Here is a 22094-nt window from a genome sequence, read left to right as displayed (position 1 = left end):
TATATTCGTGAGCCTGAATAACTGCAAAACCACTTTGAGCTGGACGTTTAAAATATTATATATAGTTTTTGTGCCAGATTTGTAGATTTCTATTAAATTTGGATTATAATTCGAAATTCATGCAGAAGAAGACTGTCTGCCTGCCTGATTGAGTATAGGTGAGAGCAATAGCCGAATACAAAAGATAAAAAGCTGGATAGATGAAATTTAGTTCACTTTAATATTTAGAGATAGATTTGTATCAAATTTTGAAGCAAATCTGCTAAGGGATTGCCTTTCTTCCGATCTGTGACTAAAAAGCTAAATGACCTTAATAAATGAAACTTGGCATGCTATATTGATAATAAATTTGTAATTCATTGCCAAATTTTGGTTTCCATCGATTTCTCCCGCTGGTGTGGTGTGGTGTGGCGAGGGAAGTGCTAGCTTAGGTGTCGTCCTCGTCATCTGACCGTGGTTCAAAATTACGAGGTCCGTCCCAAAATAGTGTCCCCCTAGTGTTGCTTTACAACGAGACGTTAATATAACTAAAAACTAAACTGAACCATCGATTACGAAAATGTGTATAAAATGCTTCGACACATAATTAGATATTATGGTTTTCGATACCATAATATCTAAAGTTCATTCTATCATTCACTATTCTTCGTACAGCATTTTCATTTAAAAACTAAACGATCATTCCGACTTCTTAGTGAAAATTTGGACAAGTGATGATTTCATAGTAAATATATTCACAATCATTTCATTTACAATTGCTTGTGCATCCCTGACCCAAAATATTCAGAAAAAGAAGAGAAAAACCATTATTTTGCAAAAAATAACAGTAAGTGCTTTTTGGAATTAAGATATATTTAAATTTTTTATGATAGACATCAATTTAAACAGCGTTCCCATTTTAAGACAAATGTTTATTTTGAATTGATGACAAAAAATGATGTGGTTTTCTGGTAAATGCATTCAGAGAAAATCAATGTACAATTGCTTATGTATTTCTTATGTGGAATTTTTATAGACATCAGAAGAACAGAAACGAAAATATATTTGCAGTTCCAAAATTTAATATAGCAATTATGGCACTAATCACTTTGACATTTGAGTCACTATTGACTCTTTGGATATAAATAGCAAATGTATGACTTGGTACATATGTCCGATTTATTTCGAACAAGTCTTTTGTTAAAAATGCCCAATCTATTTTTTATGTATCTGTGGTGATAGCTTATAAGCCAGTTAACATCTACTCTACCCGAGTAATTGCTTTTGTATCGTGGCCACGTAATTGAACTGCGAACCGCAAGGTCCCAGGTTCTATCCTCACTCCTACCAATTCGCAACATTGCTGACCTCGGACGACGAAACTTCAACATTCGTACAGTTGTTGTGACGCTATATATCCGCAACCAAAGTCGTCAGATTCATTTGACGTAGCAACACAAAGTCTCCAGACTCACTTGACGCAGCAACAGCATCAGCAACCACTCACCCACACACGCTAGCCATAAAGCTTGGCGCTACTCAAATGGGTACAGGCGCATTCGATTCAACGGCTAATACATCACCACTCAACAGCCATATCGTTCGTCTCACCTCCAACTCACTGGAGGGAGAGTCTGTGGTGAAAGCTTATAAGCCAGTTAACAGCTACGCTACCCGAGCAATTGCTTTTGTATCATGGTCATGTTACTGGACTGCGAATCACAAAGTCCCAGGTTCTATTCTCACTCATCATAACAGTTAGCTACATATCCAAGGAAATAAAATAGCGATAATGTTTAATCTTGGAATTTGTCTTCTCGTATATGAATTACAGAGAGATAAAAATTGTATTTAAGAAAAAATTTAAATTCTTGAGATTTTGTTGAATCATTAAATATTAGACTTCCATGAATCTGAAAAATTTTGAAATTATATTTGTTGGTAAAACTATGAACACGATTGTTATAAGATAGAAAGTATAGATAGTTGAAATTTGGTATTTGACATTAAAATCAAAATTGCAGACTGGACGAAGTATATCTATGATAAGTTTATTAGTCTGTTTATCCGTGCGAAGGCAAAAACTGTAACCCAATTATATAAATGAATGAAATTTACGATTTTATCAATAAGATTATAGATTTATATGAAATTTCAATCCAATATGTGGAATGATTGAGTTATATCGTTCTGCTATTCGTGTTTGAAAACGGTAATTCAAAAATGCAATGATTTAGACAAATAAAATTTAGTATATTATTTTCTGGACAAAAAAGGCAATATTAGATCCAATTTTGGACATGAAAACGAAAAGTGTAAAGCACACACAGGCTGTTTTTATCATTATACTAAAAAGCACGAAACGTGTCATTTGAGTCGGCATACAGCACGTGCCTGTTTAATCATCCCATTACTGCAATGATTTTTTGATTTGCTTATACAAATCCCCTACCCCTTCTACTAAATAGTTTTAACCGCTAATCTTTAATAAGAGTAAAGCTATAACATCTACATAATATGAATCAAATCCCAGAAATCTAATTGTTTATGAATGAGTTAGATATAAAAAGAGAGAAAAACACTGACACAATTCAATTTTTAGTATGTTACCACATTGGTTGCATTTAAAATCAAAATGGCACCTCTTTAGGGTTCTGCCTTAAAACACAAATATTTTTTTGCTACTTTAAATTCTTTGCATGCTTCTGTTGGGGACAGCCCAGAAAAATGATTTCATCCAGACGCATTTATTTTCTAACGTTCCTTTATATTCTTATCTAAAAGTTTGTTAAAATTTCTGGAATACGTGAAGATTATTCTACTGGAAATATGGTATTTTCGCATGCAATTTATTCCAAAAATATTTAAGATTACTTGGCGAACAATGAAAGGCAGTTTTTGTTTTTGTTTTGAAACATAAAACCTTTATTGTTGCGTAATGTAAAATATATGTTTAAATTAGAAATTTTGTTTGAAATAAAAATAAACATAAATAAGCTCAAAATTAATTAAACTCATTTATTCAATTAAAACTCGACACTTAAGTACCTTTTCGATACCCCCAAAAGTATTCTAAAGATACATTTTTTAAAAGGAATTTTTGGGTAACTATTTTTTGAATTAAGATGCATTTGGTTCAGCTTTTACAAAGTAAACAGCCTATTATCGCTGTTGCATCAAAATGTCGTATATTAAAAATCACACAGATAACAAAATACACAGAATTTTTATGTCACAACTGGTATTACAAGAAATATACAACAGCATACAGCATACAAGAAACATTTTGAGAAAACACACAATAATTGCATGTCATACACATGAATTTTTGAGTGTTGTATCACTAAAATGAATTAGGCATTGAATGAGGGATAAAATGACATTCATCAGGCATAAAATGAATTAGGCATTCGATATTTTGACGTAACAGTGGCTTTCTCTATATAAATGAGGGCCAAGGTGGCCTGGTGGTAAGGTCTCGGCTTGCGAGCTGTAGGGTTTCAGGTTCGAGACCCGATTGCACCGAAAAACCGTCGTGTAAGGGGGTCTGTTGCACGTTAAATTCATCATGCCAAACGTCCTCCCGCTGGTGTGCTGTGGCGTGGAAAGGGTGTGCCAGATCAGATGTCCTCCTCGTCATCTGACCGTGGTTCAAAATTACGAGGTCCGTCCCAAAATAGCCCTAGTGTTGCTTTACAACGGGACGTTAATATAACTAAACTAAAAAAACTAAAACTTTTCTATATAAATATTGTATCCAAGAGGGACCTCGAAATCAATTGAAAGACGATAATTCCCGATTGCACAAATTTCCGTCAATTTCAAATACAGTTATAAAACATTCTGCTTGTTAAACTTTTTTTGTTTTGTTTCGAAAAAGGTTATAAGAAAACAGCAGACGCGTTAATATAAATAAATAGTACCGAAAAAATAAGCAACAAGTGTTCGATATAATTTCCATCATATGGTAATTAGATTACAGACGAATTGTGAAATCAGCGAGAGCTGTGTGGTGTAAGAAAAATACCCCCCCCCCCAGAGATTCGTATTTTTGGATTCTAATCAAGTAGAAGACAGTGAAGGATATCCGTAAGATTTCAAATATTCTCTCCCAACCAGAATTTCAGAGGAATCAGGTCTGGTGATCAAAGCGGCCACTGAAACCTGTAATACCTTCTAATGATGTTGCCTCCACAAAATATGTATTAGTTAAGAGACTTATTGTCTCCATCATGCATATAGTATATTGCAGCGAGCAATTCCTCTTTCCTTCTTTCATAATCAGAGACATTCATAATAAGAAATTTTGCAATTGAATTGTTAAAGATATAAAAGTTCCTACATTGTTAAAATTTTCAATCCACCTTTTTATACAGGAAATTTCATCTCACCAATCTTTTTACAATCAGGTTATTCTTGATTTTACATGAATTTTTTTTTTGTTATACAAAGATTTTTTGAGCATTTTGTATATTAATATAAATTAATAAAATTATAAAATAAGCTTTACGTTTTTAAGAAGATGTTCAACAGAATGTTTGGAAGTATCATACGACTACTATGTTAAATTCCTAATGTGTTAAAATGTTAAAAATGCAACTTTTGCAACTTTTCTGGATAAAACATTACTCGGGAAGTCGTTTTATGGCTTTTCCACGTTGGTTTACGAATTGCATCATTAATTTTTAGCACCTTCTATGAAACATTTTAGATGTTAAAGATACTAAACACAGAAGGAAGGATTTGAAAATTTAGGTCATCAAATGCCTTATTCGAGAGCAAAAGTGTCTTAATACAAAGATTTACATCTGGATTCCATAGTCTGAATGCATTAAAGCGTCACATGAATTAAAGCAACAACCATACATAAAGACTATGCAATGACTTAATGGGCTTCAGGAATTTTCATGGGGTGATAATTTCTGTCTTGACCGGTTTATATGAATACCTATGAAATTTTCCAGCCCATTGAATAGGAATACAGTTCATTTTAGATGATCTTGGAAGAAAGTTTAAAATATGAAGAAAATAAATGCATATTTATCAAAGTGCAAAATCAACTAGCTATAAGATAAAATAAAAGAAACGTAGACATTGTTTAAAAAATTATTTCTACGTAAAATATAATTTCATTTTCTCTAATTAATAATTATTTTTAGATATTTCATTCGAATAATTTATTAATTTTAAAGAAAGAATTTTATAAATCTGTACCAAGCTCCGAACTAAAATTCAAATCAGAGATATTTATTTAGTTTGGGGATTGTGAAAGAATCAAAAAGTGACACCTAATAACAATTTTAAAATTAAAACTGGAATCACTGCAAATGTTAAACTACAAACTTTATAAAAGAGCGAAAAATAAGTTTGAGTGCAATTTGACTTGTGTTTTCTAGATCATTTGTGCTTATTTCGTTTTTTTTATGTGAGAGGTAATTTCTTTCACTTTCATATGAAAAGTAATTTTTTCGTTTTCATACAGAATGTGGATTAATGCGGGTGTTTCCATTTATCTCTTATGTTAGTGGTAGTAACTCTACTTTTTATGTCAGTAGTAGTTCGTTTCTCATGTTATTGGTACACCATTTTGCATTGTCATTTTTAACCTTTTTAATTCTTTAAATTTAAATAAGAAAAATATTATATCTAAATTATTCAAGTACTAATTTTTTAATATGAGAGCACATATTGATGGGGAACATACGAATTTTCCTTCATCAAGGAGAGTAAAGAATGGTAGGTGTTTACTTCATCTTTTATATCTTTAATTAAGCAGAAAACAATGTTTAGAAAGGACGCAATTTAACCACTTTTTATGCGAACTAAATTGTAAAGTTAAACCTTAATTGCAAATTTCAAAAAGTACATGAAAAGTAAAATCTTAAAATAGAAGCCTATTCATTATGGAAAAATAAGACATCGCTTCATATTTTATCATCAACATTGGAAGAAAAACTCAAAACGAAATATTAGCAGAGATAATGAACACAATTTGAGTTTCTTTTTAAAACTGAAATAAATTGTTATAAAATATGATTAAATATTTTTATAAATTAATTAAAAATTATTTGAAAAGTTGTGCTACAACAAAACAGATGTTGTTGAGATGACAATTTTTTTTTATTTTTAAAATGACGTAATGCAATTTTTTGTGCTAAAATAGTTTCGGAAGTAAAATTTCGTTTAATTTTTAAATAACTAAATTAAAATTTGGTTTAATTTTAATTAATTAAAATTCTAATAAATATTTAAAAAATGTGTCAGATCTGCATTCCACTCATCAACATACACACACACGGACAACGCACGCACACACACACACACAAGCACCCGCGCGCGCGCACACACACACACATACACACACGCACACGCGCGCGCACACACACACACACAATTTAAATATTATTATAGATATAGACATTAGCATCACATTACAAAAGAAAAACTGAGATATCGAACAATTTCTAGTTTGAAATTGAAATGGATACGAGATGATCACATGGTATGAAAACAGGTGGCTGAAGTCTGTTACTGATAAACTGATAAGGCAAGAGTTTTAAAGAAATTTTTAAGCATAAGCATGAAGAAAAAATAATTTTTTTTATCTGTGTAAAAGAAGATATATTTAGAACTAATTGAACTCGGTTTTTGTTTTCAGTATTTGACTCATGTCATTCTATGTGGTGCTCTAGTTAAGAAAAATGAATTTTTTCGCTCTGTTTGCATTTGGAGGTATGTACTGAATTTCGTTTTCGTATTTTCTCGTAAACAAATTCTAGAAACAATTATCATGGTCACTAGAAAATTTGATTTTAATATTTTGAGTCATCTTTCTTAGGTCTCTTTGAACACAAAAGAAACATTTTTAGAATGATGTTTATCTATCAAATTGAGAGCATGGAAACTCAATTCGATAGATAGGTGATATTTGAAAGCAGTAGTTACAAAAGAATTATATATCTTAGCCAAATTCTGTAGGAAATCCGCCAGTGGGAAATATTTCTGTTTGTTTATCCGTGTGCATAATAAATGAAAATTCATGGATTCACGGAACAAGATAAACTAATAATGGAGTACGGTTTTATTACTAAAGCACTGATTCGTTGAAATTTTGCCGGAACATCATTTTTTATGAGGAATAATGTGAATAGCATCATTCATGCTGAACATAAACATCATGATTTAAATAAAAGAATATTTTGGGTTCAGTTTTATCACTAGAAGTCTAGATCTGAGATTTTTTTATGAGGAATAGATTAGATTTTTTATGAGGAATAATGTGAATAGCATCATTCATGCTGAACATAAACATCATGATTTAAATAAAAGAATATTTTGGGTTCAGTTTTATCACTAGAAGTCTAGATCTGAGATTTTTTTATGAGGAATAGATTAGATTTTTTATGAGGAATAATGTGTATAGCATTATTCATTCTGAACATAAACATCATGATTTAAATAAAAGAATATTTTGGGTTCAGTTTTATCACTAGAAGTCTAGATCTGAGTCCAAAATTTATGTTGTACACTATCTTGCATGGAAGTTACTATAGATAATACCATTCAAGTTAGATTAATCAACAATATGATATGATTATGAAAGCATGCTGTTAGCATCGAATGTGTGATTTAGGTACATATTTTAATAAAAGCTTGCTTTGAGTTTCGCTTTAGTGCCTTTAATCAGCCAATTTTTATTACAATTTTTTGTTAAAGGAAAAATTAATTTTCTTCTGTTTTTGTGCATGTAGCTTTTAATTTTTTTAGCTGATTTGTTTCTTTTTAATGAATTTTTGGAGCCGTAATGAATTTATTACGCGTCCTATATATTGATTCAATGCATCTTTCATTCTTAATACTGATTTCATTTTATTTCCTGTGCACTTTGCATCCTCGAATGCCATCTTACAGAACTTAAATGATCAGGAATTTAAACTTTCTTATGAAAGAAATACACATTGAGAAAGTATTATAATTGACAAAAAAATCTGACTTAGAGATTTTGATAGTTCTCTACACCAGAAATCCTGACTAAGGTTCATTTTTTAAAAAATATTTGCCAGTCTTCCTGTCTGTAAGTACGATAGCTCAGAAATAACACCGGAACTACATTTAGCGCCTGGTTGATTCAAAAATTTTAGATTTCTGTCTAAATTTTTTTATCTATACATTGTATAATTTCATTTAAAATTTGAAGTTTAATTTGAAACTCGAAGTCATTAAAATTCAGTTAATCCTATAAACATGCTTGTCGAATCGAGGCACGTTCGTTAAAAACACCAAATCAGAAAAAAAAAATCCTTCAGTTTTGATCTTATGGAGGTATATCGTATAATATATTTTGTATATCTATAGTATATCAGAGGTTCATTCAATAAAAAAAAGAGCAATAATATAAATAAATTAAAAATGAATGAACTTTAAAGAATGTTCATAGTTTCATAGTTCTAAATTTAAACATTAGTTACAATCGCCGCAGTATTCGTAAATTTTATTAAAAATATGTATTAAGATGAGGTTTATTCAATATAAAAAAATAAATTGAATGTTCATAGCTTGTTCATCAGCAGCTGAAGAAAAAACAAGGATGTAATATTAATAATAACAAGGAATAAAAAGACATAGGTTTCATTTACAACATTGAAACTGTTGCTATAAAATATGTTTATAAATATCTTTTAATTGAAAAAGTTTCGGTTATGATTAATGTTTTTTTTTCAGCTTTGATTGGATCTGTATACTGTGATAATGAATGTTTCAGATCAGTCTTTGGCTGCAAGGGGTCATCTGAAAATAGTACAATGTGTGAGTAAGTTTAAAAAAAATTAAATGCTATATTTAAGTAAAAATTATTAATAAATAAAACATTTTAAAATCATAAAAGCACATTAAACACAAATTTATAAAATCATTTAAAATATTCCTTCTTATGATATTTTTGTCTCTTAATTGCTTCATATTTTTATTTTCAGTGTTACATGGATTTTTAATTTAGTTTTAAAGTTTATATTTTTGATAAAATGTTTATTGTCCACTTGTAAAAAACGAAATTAAAAGCTTGTTTTAAAACTTTTCTTTTTATTATTTGCTACATATTAGTCTTTAACATATTTCATGATTACGTGTCCTACTTGACTAATACCTGTATTCCGTTTCAACTGTTAAGATCAATTCATGTTTTAAACATGCTTATATTTCAGATTGTCATGCAGTCTGTAAATGACAGCATGCTTGACGGAAAAATCTGGAGAAAAAAAATGGAAAGTATTGAGATAAAATACATTTAAAAATTTGTTAAAATTAGAGAAATTACTTTATGGGAAATAAAACTGAAATAACTGTAAAGGCAATGAATTGGTGGTGAAATGGTGTAGCCGAAAAAAAAAATGATATAAAAATAATTTTTGTGCTTATAAAGTTCCCAAGATATTGAAGGAAAATAGAGAAATTTCAATTAATTTTTTTTATTAGAAATCTAATTAGAATTTAGAAAAGCCCTTGCATGGGATTTATCAACTACAGAAGTAACTATCAGTCAAATAGGGTAGCTTAAAGGTCAACGACCTGTTTTTTAGAGAAATATGCGCTTTTTAATCAGGCATGCAAATAAAAAGGAAGCCTATAAAATTAAAGGAGTTTCTAGGTTCTAGTCTGACATATCGTGATATGAAAATATTAGAGTGTGTTCGTATGTACTTATATTAGCTTTAAAATTTGCTTTTAAGTATTGTTACAAAATTTTTCTTCTACAACATATACCGCTAATCAATTGTAATAGCGCAGCACATTTAATTGCTATAGTTCAGCAGCTTTCTTGCTGTCTAATCCTCCAAGACCTCTACCTGTCGGCGACTCCGACTCTCACCACACACCGCCTCTTTTTACGATCCACACGACTTCTTCGTAGCTTCTGAGTGCCCGTCTTTTATAGTTCCGGGAGGCGGGGCTAGAGTCTTCAGACCAATCAGGGCGTACCTGGCTGTATCTCGGGTCTTAGTGAATGGATCGTGAAAGTTCTCGAACTTTCCAGTAGTATCCATTTAGTCGCCAAACTCGCCAAATTCACCGCCAAGTCGCCAAATGGTCGCCAATCTCTCAGGTCATTGACGTGGCAGCCGCTCAGCTCAGATCTTACAACGGTCTTTCTTACGGTGATACTAGCCGTGATGGGAAGCAAATTACAAGTTTGTAACATTGCTCCCCTCTTCAAAGACTGACGTCCCGGCAGTCTCACTTCAATCCAGCAGCTGGCGTAGGCTTCCGAATGATGTGATGATGTTGATGCATTTGGCGACTTCCGCACTTTTGAAGATGACATCATTCGCTAATTTGGCGGCGACTAACGATCCATCCGAACCTTCTCAATGCTTTTGACTCGGACCTCTGCGACGTTTCGGATTGTACACACCCAGACTTGACTCCGCTCCTTAAAATGCAAGGTGTCCCATGGAGCCACTTTTTGTATCATCACAGGACTCTCCGAAACAAATTTTAGCCTGCGTGGTAATTTGGTCACTTTGAATTTCCTCCATCGAGCCATGCGAATATCAGGATGGTCCGAAGGTGCCCTCCGGTGTCTGCCTGATAGCAAGGGATTCTCCTTTGTCACCAGATCTTCTACGGCAATATTTCCGCTAATCGCCAGATCTTCCAAGGGAATATTTCCACTTATTCCCAGTTCATTCTCGACACTCGAGAATTCCACAGCTCTCAACACAGGATCTTCCAAACAGCGCATCTGCTCCTGAGGGAAGGGCTTCTCTGCGACGACATAAGTTTTCCGGATACACAGAAAATTCCTCGGCTCCTACTTGTATCACACTCCTATAAAAATCCACAGCAAGGCCGGATTCTCGAGGGAAGTCGAGGCCGAGACTACAGGAATCAGCGATTCCAACCACGTAGTCTTCTTGCGTATCATAATGCAAGGAGACACTGAGAGGCTTGCTGAGAGGTTGTCCCATCGACCTTCGGGATGAATCCAGTCCAAACAGGGTCTCTTTAACACCTGCATTCATAGGCATCGAGCACGGGTCTCCACCAACAGACCCGTCCAAACAGAGTTCATCTCCATCCCCAAGTGTCTGCACCCTCGATTCCACTTCAGGGGACTCGTTCGGAGAAGCCTGTTTCAGCTCTGCAGGTATTTGACAGTATCCCTGTTCGTGCATCTCCTCATTGAACTTTGGTTCATCCTCCGGATGGTGAAATTTCTCTTCAGTGACACCGGTCTCCACTCGATCCCCAGTCTTCTCTTTTTCCACCTGGCTCTCGCTGTTTCCTTCATCTTCCAAAATGTCTTTCTTTAATCCATTCTTTATTTCTTCTGTGATATCATGGACGTCTTCGGTTTTGTTACTTTTATCTTCTAAAATTTCTATCTTGAATTCATTCTTCATTTTCTCATATCCGGCTTTCAATTCCTCTTGTCCTTTCTTTATCTCTGCCATCATGGCAAATAGCTCTGCAAACTTTTCATCTATTTCTCTGTTTCAAGGCATACACAGGAAAGTCCAAATAACCCCACTTCTGACACCAAATGTTACAAAATTTTTCTTCTACAACATATACCGCTAATCAATTGTAATAGCGCAGCACATTTAATTGCTATAGTTCAGCAGCTTTCTTGCTGTCTAATCCTCCAAGACCTCTACGTGTCGGCGACTCCGACTCTCACCACACACCGCCTCTTTTTACGATCCACACGACTTCTTCGTAGCTTCTGAGTGCCCGTCTTTTATAGTTCCGGGAGGCGGGGCTAGAGTCTTCAGACCAATCAGGGCGTACCTGGCTGTATCTCGGGTCTTAGTGAATGGATCGTGAAAGTTCTCGAACTTTCCAGTAGTATCCATTTAGTCGCCAAACTCGCCAAATTCACAGCCAAGTCGCCAAATGGTCGCCAATCTCTCAGGTCATTGACGTGGCAGCCGCTCAGCTCAGATCTTACAACGGTCTTTCTTACGGTGATACTAGCCGTGATGGGAAGCAAATTACAAGTTTGTAACAGTATATATCAATCAGAACACTCATAAATATGTATTTAATATCGTAGATAAGTGCATCTACAACAACTGAAACAATGAAAACATGCTTAAAAATAATACTAAAACTATGTAATGAAAAAAAAATCATTCAAAATTTTCTATTTAGTAGAAAATCGCAACTAGAGCTACTAAATATGGCACAGAGTTACTTTTGGTTAGCAAATGCTTATCATAAAAGAGTTTTTCAAAACTTTATTTTGTTTTTTAATTAAAAATTAATAAAAATGTCGCAATTAATAATTTTTTTTTTGTAAATGAATTCAATGCATACTATTGCACAAAGTCCATTTTTACAATACTTTAAAATTTTTTTATTGAGTCATATAAATTATATTTGAATAATTCAATTTTATTTTAATTAATTTTCTACAAATTTTATTTACTGATTTTTTTCTTAATTTAAAAAATATTTTTGAATACATTTTCAAAACGATATTTTGTATATTTTTAATTACTGGATTTATACTCAAGAGAGCTTTGGTATATTAAACATAATTTAGTTTGTGTGTACATTATAACTGCTGTACAGTGTGTCTTCTCTTATTATTGCCCAACAGCTAACTTGTGGACTGCCAGATATCATATAGTTCAATTTGAAAAATGTTTTAAACGATTCAAAGAATCATATTTTGTGGTTTTACAGTGAATAATTGAATCCTTCAAAATATCTTACGGAATCTAAATTTTTATTCTTATATCGTTTTAATGATATTTAGTAAGATAGTCCTGGCATTCTACAATTTAGTAAAGTTCCAATTTTTTTGTGAACAAAACTAACCGAGTTATGAAATTTTGAATATCTTCTTTTAGAAAATTTATAAAAACTACTGCACAGAACATCATCTATTTAAATGAGTCCGGTTCAAGAAACCGACAACTGATCAAAATAAATGAAACTGAAGTTTCATATTTCGTTCAGTTTCGATAGAAGAGGAGTGGAACTTTTTTTTGCTTAAAATGTCATTGTAACAAAAATATTTGGACTAAAAGGAACGCGAGTCTATATGAAATTTTTTTTTGCAGCAGCTTATTTATTGCCTGAAATATCACAAAGTATAATTCTTGATGTCATTTAAAACATTTTCCAGCTAAAATTATATACTTGTTTTGAATAGTTTAAAAATTAACTGCTGGTCCCTGATTAGAGTGTTTTCTGTATATACTAATTTAAGAGAGCATTTTGAAAACAAAATAAAAATATGCGATTCAAGGGTAAAATGAGATTCAAGGTTTCGCATTAAAGATCGAATTTCCTGTAATTTTTTTCTAGCATTTTCATTCAAACGGATAATAAAAGTTTTACATAAAAAATAAAAATTATATCTAGGTACCAAATACTTAATGCATGTAATGCGAAGAATGGATAGTATTCATTATTTTATATGCATTGCAAAGTAAAATACTATTAAATATTCGTTTTATTTTGAAATTTATAATTTTTTTTATGATTATAAGTGTGGTCAGTCATAAATAGAGAGAAAAAAACACAGTCATTATAGATATTTTGGAATTAAAACTTCTTTATCAAACCTTTCATTAGGTGGCGCTCTGCTTGTATAATCAAAAGTTAACTAAATCTCATTTCGTGATTAAAAAATTTCTTGTTGTCGACATAGTTTTAATGCAAAATCTAGAGATGATGCTAAAATGTAACTGTTGAATAACTTATAATACAAAGAATTTGTATGTGATATACAGGGTGTTCATTAATTATTGTCGGGGTTTCCGTACCTGATAACTTTCGAATAAAAAATATTACGCAAAAACTGATTACGTATTCGTAAATTACAACTCAAAGAATTTTATTAATGATATTAAAGTGTAAAGCTTGCACAATTTGCACTTTGTAGGCATTCAGCTGAAGACGATTACGTATTCGTAAATTACAACTCAAAGAATTTAAATAATGATATTAAATAGATTAATGAATTTGCACATGGCTGCCCTTCGTGGCTAATTACCCAGACTGCAAATGTGCTAAGATCACATTGTTGCCACGTAAAATTCTTTGAGTTGTAATTTACGAATACATAATAGCCTTCAGCTGAATGCCTACAAAGTGCAAATTGTGCAAGCTTTACACTTTTTTAAAAACATTTTATAAACATTAAACATTAATAAAATTCTTTGCGTTGTAATTTACGAATACGTAATCGGTTTTTGCGTAATATTTTTTATTCGAAAGTTATGAGGTACGAAAACCCCGACAATAATTAATGAACACCCTGTATATTAAAACACTCCTTTTTTGAAATATCTTTTATTTATCGGGACTACTTTACATATATAATGAACTACATACTCTTAGAGATTTAATATCTTTTTGAAACAGCTATGATAATTTTTTTTTTGGATAATAAAGGAATGAGTGAACTAATATTCTTCAGAACTTATACTATATTTAGAGATAAGAGATTAAAATAAAAGTCTCTATAACGGCTTATTTTTCATATTTTTTTATAACAATTCATTATTTTTACTGTTCTATAGAAGAACCGCATAAACATTGCAGTAATCAAAATGGTATTAAAGTACACTCATGGTCTTTTTTTATATTTTCAAGTAAAGACTGGGAAAACATTTTAACTGCATTCTTAACAAAGCTATCGAATGGGGTTTAGAAAATTGCTATTCCTTTCATGGCTAATATTACACTGACGATAAGAGATGAATATGAAAAAAAAAATCCTAATTAATGCCTATTTTTCAAATTTTTAATAACAAATTTTTATTATATTTTACACAGAATTCAACTGAAGAACCATATAAAAGATATGGATGTCGAAATGCTTTACATTTTTATTTTTTTAGGTTCAGCAGGGCGAAAGCAATTTGGCTGCATTCTTAATAAGGCTATAGAATGCAAAATGGGATTTACCGAAGATGCTAAAAAGGTGATGAAGCTTATGGAAAACACATGTACCGAAGGAAAAGCGATGACCAGATGTAAGAAACCATGAAAACTTAATATTTATCCAAGATAATTATTTAATTTGATATAACATTGATGTAGTTTCCTATTTACTTCCATTTCTAAAGGCACGAGAGATATAAATTCTGCCAAATTTATAGGTTTCAGCTCTGGTGGTAAGCTCATTCATTTCCCTTGATCTGAGCTTCCATCTAATGAAGAGATGACGAATTATTGAAGTAATGGAAGTTAGTATTATGCTATAAAGGCAATGGAAAATCTTTCGGTGATTATTCAATGAAGCAACCCTGAAAAGCTGGACAATAGAAAACTATATCTTGTTCCACAAGAAAACATGAAGAACAAACATGGCCGAAGCGTACATGAACAATAGCATCCTCACTCTAGTATATTTCCTTAAGCAGGGCATAGAATTTTCTAGAAGAATCTTTGGATCTCGGATCCTAATATCACAATAATTTTTGTATTTAATATGAAATACGTTTTTCCCACACAAGTTTGTGATAAATTTTGAGAGTCAATGACAGGCCATCCATTCAGTATCCGTTATATTGACTATATATCACCTTTCTTACTGTGAGACTAAATATTGGAAAATAATGAAATAACTAGCTTCCTCTGGGAAAAAAAACCCTGCTTGTCCAATATTTATTATTATTGTTTTAGCTATGTCTAACAACATTAATTTTTTACCAACACCACATAAAGCTTATATTATTTTAAATTACCCTTCTCCAAATAAATATAGAATATCTCGATTGGTTAGTTGTGTTTGCAAAATGGCGAAAATTATTAGGGAAATCGGTGAAATTATTGAGGTGGGTGACTGGCAGCGATATCTTATTTTGCAATGAGGGGGGGGGGCGGTGTAGAGCAAGCAACTGTCGATAAGTATCTAAAGTACATAAATTTCCATAAAAAAAACAAGCATTTTGTGAAACTGGTGCAGTGTTTGTGGTAAGGGGATTCTGTCCGAGTTTTTCTAAACAGAGAATATGCAGTGGAATAGTGTTTTTGATATTTTTTTTGAAAATGAGAGTTGAAGGCCAAGCAACCATTGATAATGTATATAGAGGTCATAAAGTTTTATATAAATTAAAAATAAACCAGTTAAAGTGTTTGGAGCCTAAGTACTGGTTCTTTTATTTTCGTAATTATTTTAAATATATAAATGTTTTTGATTTTAAAAAAAACCTGAGCTACATACCTCGGATAAGTACAATTAAATTTGAATGCTGTATTATATAGCGAACAAGAGAACAATATACGAAGTAGAAATTTTGTTACTTATCAGTTAATGATAAATAATGAGTAACATTCTTTGTACCGTAAAATATATGTTTGTAACGAAAATAATACAATTTTTTTTCGAGTTAACTTCATAGGATAATGAATCTATTTTTTGTGTTGATCCTTATTCTGAAAATCCATTAAATGAAGTCAGCTAATTGCTGACTTTGACGACCAGATGTGTTTCTGAATAAATACCATCAATGTTTAAAAAATTATATACAGATAAAGATATTTCTATTCTTTTATTATTACTTATTTCATATGAGTTCTGTTTAAATGCTGTACATCTTTTATTGTAATAGTTCCTATTCAACTTATTGCTATAATGCTAGCCATCTTGTTATGTATAGCCAGAAATTTTGAAAATTAATATTTTTCATGTGTACATTATATACTACATTACGTGATAAAACAAATTCAAAAATAAATATTGTTTGTTTAAAATCATACGCATAAAAAAAATCTAAATCGGTTATGCCTACTTTCGAGGTCGATTAAATTTTCCGCTTGACTCCTATTTCTATCATTCAGACTTCTTTTTGATTTTCTTTCTACTGATTGAATGGATATTTAAGTCAAACGGCGAGCTATTTTTCGAGCATTTCTAAATATATTTTGCAGCTCCATTAGATAAACATTGACATATAAAAAGTTCGACCGACGAAACAATTTGAACTGAAACGATTATAAGGAGAATTGTTTTTGTTTGACGTTGCCATTCGGCAATAAGATCAATTTCTGTGCCTAGTGCGTTATTCTCTATATATATAGATAAGATAAATGAGTTGTGGTCTGGTGGCAAATCCTCGGTTTCGGAACCGAAGGGTTTCGGGCTCGAGACATTATTCCACCAGAGAACCGTTGTCTAAGCGGGTCTAGTGCATATTAATTCCGTTAGGGTTAAACCTTCTACTGCTGGTGTGGTGTGGAAGTTTGGAGATGGGTGCCAGCTCAGGTGTTGTCCTCGTCATCTGACGGCGCTTCAAAATTGCAAGGTCCGCCCCAAAATAACCTTAGTATTGCTTTAAAAAACGGGCGTTAATATAACTGAACTAAACTGGGCCGGGATAAATATATTGAATATATCATCGACACAGAGTTAAAAGTGATCAAGCCAAAAGAAAAAAAAATATTTAATGTATTCTTATGGTTTTAAAGGATTATATTTGTAACAGCAATAATATTGTAGCCCATATAACCAGTATACAAACATGCGCTGCTTGATATATAGTCTTTTTTTTTTCGACACAAAAACACATTAACCCATTCTTCTTTTTATTTTGATTTACTCACTTTTATTTGTAAACCGACAATATCATTTACGGAAAAATGCTTTCTAAAGTATTAGAATGATTTTATCTGTTAACAGCATTAATGTTACTGTTAATCCGTGAAATTCAATGGAATAAATCCATTGGATATATCGTCGAAATACAGGTAAAAGTGAACAAGCTAAAAGGGGAAAAAATGAATTTAGGTATTCTTGTGATTTTAATGAGTTTTTTTTAATTGTAACATGAATACTAATGTAGAACATATCATCAGTATGCAGCATATGCTTCTTGATATGCATCTTTTACCCGACAGAAATGACATTTTAAAGCAGCAAGCACACATCATCAACCCATCTTTCTTTTTATTTTTATTTTCTCACTTTTATATGTATTTGATAATATTCAAGGTAAAAAAATCTTTCTATCGTATTAGAATAATTTTATCTATTAATGGCATCATTGCTGGTTTGATATATCTGTTTTTTTTTAAACCTTGCAAAATAGAAATAAAAAGTATTTATAAATATTTCCTATATGTGATAGCTTCCGAATAATCATGAAATCCTTTGTTTTTAGTGTTTAATCAGAATCAGAAATGCTTCAACTTATCCATCAACGATAAGAAATGCAAAAGCATTATTGAGAATATAATACTTGACAATTCTATGAATTTTATACAGACGAATAAATTATTATGCAGGTAAGCAAATAAAACATTTTGTAATTAATTATTGTATTTTCCGTTGTCAGAGGAGTTAAAAAATATTATTAGTCATTATTAAATCATTTAGAATGAGGAAAACGATTGCTGTATTTTACATAAATCATATTTCTAGAATACTCTGTTGCAAGTCTTAAGTCGGACATGCCTGAGATCACACATCACCGTCTCATTCCATTTTCTCTACTCATTTATTTAAAGTTGATCTTTCACGATGACTCCGTGCTATTCCTTTTTATCCCCTATTCCATTGAAGTCGTTCATTCACGATGACTCCACACATTCCATTTTATTCACTATTCCATTGAAGTCATTCATTCACGATGACTCCACACATTCCATTTTATTCACTATTCCATTGAAGTCATTCATTCACGATGACTCCACACACACTTTCCATTTTATTCACTAATTCATTGAAATCGGCCATTCATGATGCCACCACGCATTTCGTTTTTTTATTCAATAATTTATTGAAATCGGCCATTTACGATGACTCCATACCTTGCCATCTTATTCACTAACTCATTGAAATAGGCATTTACGATGACTCCACGCTATGCCATTTTATTCAATAATACATTGAAGTAGACCATTCACGATGACTCAATGCATTCCATTTTATTCAGTAATCCACTGAAGTCATTCATTCACGATGATTCCACACACACTTTCCAATTTAATCACTAATTCATTGAAGTCGGCCATTCATGATGTCACCACGCATTTCTTTTTATTCAATAATTCATTGAAATCGGCCATTCACGATGACTCCATACCTTGCCATCTTATTCACTAACTCATTGAAATAGGCATTTACGATGACTCCACGCCATGCCATTTTATTCAATAATACATTGAAGTAGGCCATTCACGATGACTCAATGCATTCCATTTTATTCAGTAATCCACTGAAGTCGTTTGTTCATGATGACTTCACGCATTTCGTTTTATTCACTTTTCCGTGAAAGTCGTTCATTCACGTTGATTCTATGTAAAATTCACTACTCCCTACCTTAGTGAATTCTTTATTAAGCTATATCATAAGACCTAACATACCTCTCCCTTCCACTCAACATTTGCATTCACTGACAGGCCTTGCGTGTAAGAATTTAATTGGAGAATAATTAATTTAAGACATTTGCAAGAATATTAATAAAAAAAATAGAGGGAATATTTCTGAACTCTATTTATGCTGATACAATATGAAAAAAATCTAAGCATTTGTAATCTAAGCAAATCTAAGCAATCTGAAGAGATATGGCCATTCATTAGAAAATGATGACATTTTTATGTTGAATTATTCAAATGCAAATTATTATTTAATTAATACAAAGGGCTGTTATTAAATTTGATACAAAGTTTATTTAAAGTATCTTGGAATCATACCGAAGAAGCAAGTTTATGGTGAGTTTTATTCAAGTAGATCAGATGTTTATCTGTGGCACAAATGTTTTGTAGACAGAGGGGGGTAAACATACTGATGTTCTAGTTAAGGTAAAGTCACTGACTATCCGACCCGACCGAAGGCACACATATAATAAATACCGAATGACCAGATAGCCGCAACAGCAACACTGGTGGGAACTGTGATTGAGTCCTAAGGGCCATCATCGGCCACGGTACAACCCTTCACTAAGGAAGCACGTCCCATCATCGATGGAAGGAGACAAACTCCACCTTTTTATGTACCCTCCAGAGGTGGCGAGAATGAACAACCATGCCGGAAGCATCTCATCCTCATTTCGAGATGCTCCCGGGGGTTTCTAGTTAAGGTAAAAGTGCAGAGATGTCATTTTAGAAGCTGAAAAGTTTCCAAAAATATTGAAACCGATGTTGAAACCGTATTGAAACCGAAAACCTAACATCTATTACGTTTGATGAAACATGGTGTTTTCAATACTGTCCCAAGACAAAGTGATGAAGTTCTAAAAGGAATTAACGAATTCAACATAACTAAAAATAGCTCCAGCCAAAAAAATAAAAGGTTCATTACTTTCGTTGATAGTAAAGACATTATCCACAAAGAACTTATTCTGATTGGTCAACAATGTTTGGTGAACAGCCGTGAAATATTTTGAAGCATTTTATACCCAGAAAGCGTTGTATGCATTCATGATATTAGGAAGAAAACAGCTTGTGTTCATTGCTCAAAATCCACTTAGGGATCATTCATCCCTGGCAAAAAATCACATCTATGAATCACACGCTGAATTTACCTTATTTAGCACCCTGCAACTTTTTCTTATTTCAAAACTTAAATAAGAAATTTAATTGTTATATTTTTTCGATCTTACAAAAAGTTTGGATATTTTGGGAGCAATTTCAAAAAATGACTTGAATTGACATTCAGATAAATATTAATTCTTTGCACTTAATGTCTTCTCTCAAGCAACATTCAAGACGGTGACTCATTCAAGACTCAAGCAACATCATTTTGACATTTTATTTATTTATTTTTTTTAATTTTAATTTTTATAAATACTTACAGAATGGTAAAAAAAAAAAAAAATGTACATTTTTTTCAGGAAATACAATTTAAAACAACTGTATGTATTTATTTTTTGGGGTAATAAAAAAATCCATGAAATTAAGTGAATAATTATGCATTGAATTACTTTTTCGAATGCAAAAGGTTAATTCTCTGTAACATGTATTGAAGCTAGAAGTATTTACTTTGCATTAAAAACCAAACAAACAATAATTCATGTTTCTTATTTTACTTTATTGGAGTAGTTTTAAACATTCTTTGTCACATTTTGATTTTATGAAAACTTTAACCGTTTTCTGATTTCCATCATGAATTTAGTTATTATTTGCAATCCTTTGTTTAGATTTACTGAAAAAGAAAATCGGCAAGTATTTCTACAAAATTAAAAATATCCCATGACCACACTATTTTTGTAATTTCTTACACAATTTATGATTTCTTTTCTAGGAAATTGGATACTTACACAGAGTGCATAATTGAATCTGTGGTTGATAATTGTGGAAGGGGAGTGAAGAGCTTCTTTTCCCACATTTTTGATAGGCTGGTCACTTTGAGCCGAAGCATATGCGACGAAATTATTTTACCTGCAGACGATACTGACGAAGATGATGACAACGTAGGCAATTTCAGTCCTTTTTCAATTCTTGTGAATTTCTTCGAACGAATTCGTGAATGAGTTGAAAAGAGATTTTTTAACTAACGCGAGATCCTTATTGATCGTATTTGATGTCGGATGTAAGTCAACATAAAGTAAATTATTCTGATATTTTATTATTTATTGAATAAAAAAATATTGATTTCCGATGTTCTTTGGTATGATCATTTTTGTGTTTGACACATTATCTTCTCAGACCGAATAATTTTGGTATTTTAATATTTTCAAAACACAATTATCTGCTGATCTATTATTATAATTAAATTTTGACTCCATGCAGGTGGCACCACCTGATAGAAGATTTCAGGATTCCTTGATGTTACATATAGCATTTATTAGATATACACATTTAAGATTAAAATGTACAAAATGGTTAAAATTAAAACAATATTTTTTTTTTATTTACTGTACTAACGTTTTTAAAAACAGTTCTTTAATTTTTCTTTTGTAAATTTTAATCCAAACGCATTGTAATATGTTGTCAGTTAATAGACGAAATTTTATTAAATTTATTTGAGTAGTTCTAAAAATTCCAAATTTAAATAAAGTTAGTAAGTTCTGAAAACTCTAAAACATTATATTGTTATAAAAAATGACTGTATGAAACAAACATTTTGTACATCAGTGAACGATAAAAAATTTGCATACACAAATAAATTTTTATAATCATAAATTTTGCAAGCACGAACCTTTTAACACAAGATA

The 22094-nt window shown here is 31.6% G+C and overlaps 1 protein-coding gene across 2 annotated transcripts; it reads left to right on the top strand.

The window, feature by feature from the left end:
- The first annotated feature begins 6598 nt into the window (after positions 1-6598).
- Positions 6599-21479, top strand: LOC129989176 (uncharacterized). Of its 2 annotated transcripts, none has more exons than XM_056097543.1 (5): positions 6599-6711; positions 8701-8784; positions 14835-14969; positions 18099-18222; positions 21182-21479. In XM_056097543.1, exons 1-5 carry the CDS (start codon positions 6681-6683, stop codon positions 21408-21410), a joined length of 603 nt encoding a protein of 200 aa, XP_055953518.1. In that variant the 5' UTR covers positions 6599-6680; the 3' UTR covers positions 21411-21479. The 2 variants fall into 2 exon arrangements, with proteins under 2 accessions (XP_055953518.1, XP_055953519.1); XM_056097544.1 differs by having other exon boundaries at positions 8701-8788.
- The last annotated feature ends 615 nt before the right edge of the window (positions 21480-22094 follow it).

This window comes from Argiope bruennichi, chromosome 10, assembly GCF_947563725.1.
Source record: "Argiope bruennichi chromosome 10, qqArgBrue1.1, whole genome shotgun sequence".
Lineage (NCBI taxonomy): Eukaryota > Metazoa > Arthropoda > Arachnida > Araneae > Araneidae > Argiope > Argiope bruennichi.
This window is presented reverse-complemented; position numbering and strand designations above follow the sequence as displayed.

Excerpts from the sequence above, each read along its gene's own strand:
- LOC129989176 (XM_056097543.1), top strand. The coding sequence starts at position 6,681 with ATGAATTTTTTCGCTCTGTTTGCATTTGGAG. Across the intron at positions 6,712-8,700 it reads CGCTCTGTTTGCATTTGGAG|CTTTGATTGGATCTGTATAC; the intron begins GTATGTACTGAA and ends TTTTTTTTTCAG. Across the intron at positions 18,223-21,181 it reads ACGAATAAATTATTATGCAG|GAAATTGGATACTTACACAG; the intron begins GTAAGCAAATAA and ends TTTCTTTTCTAG.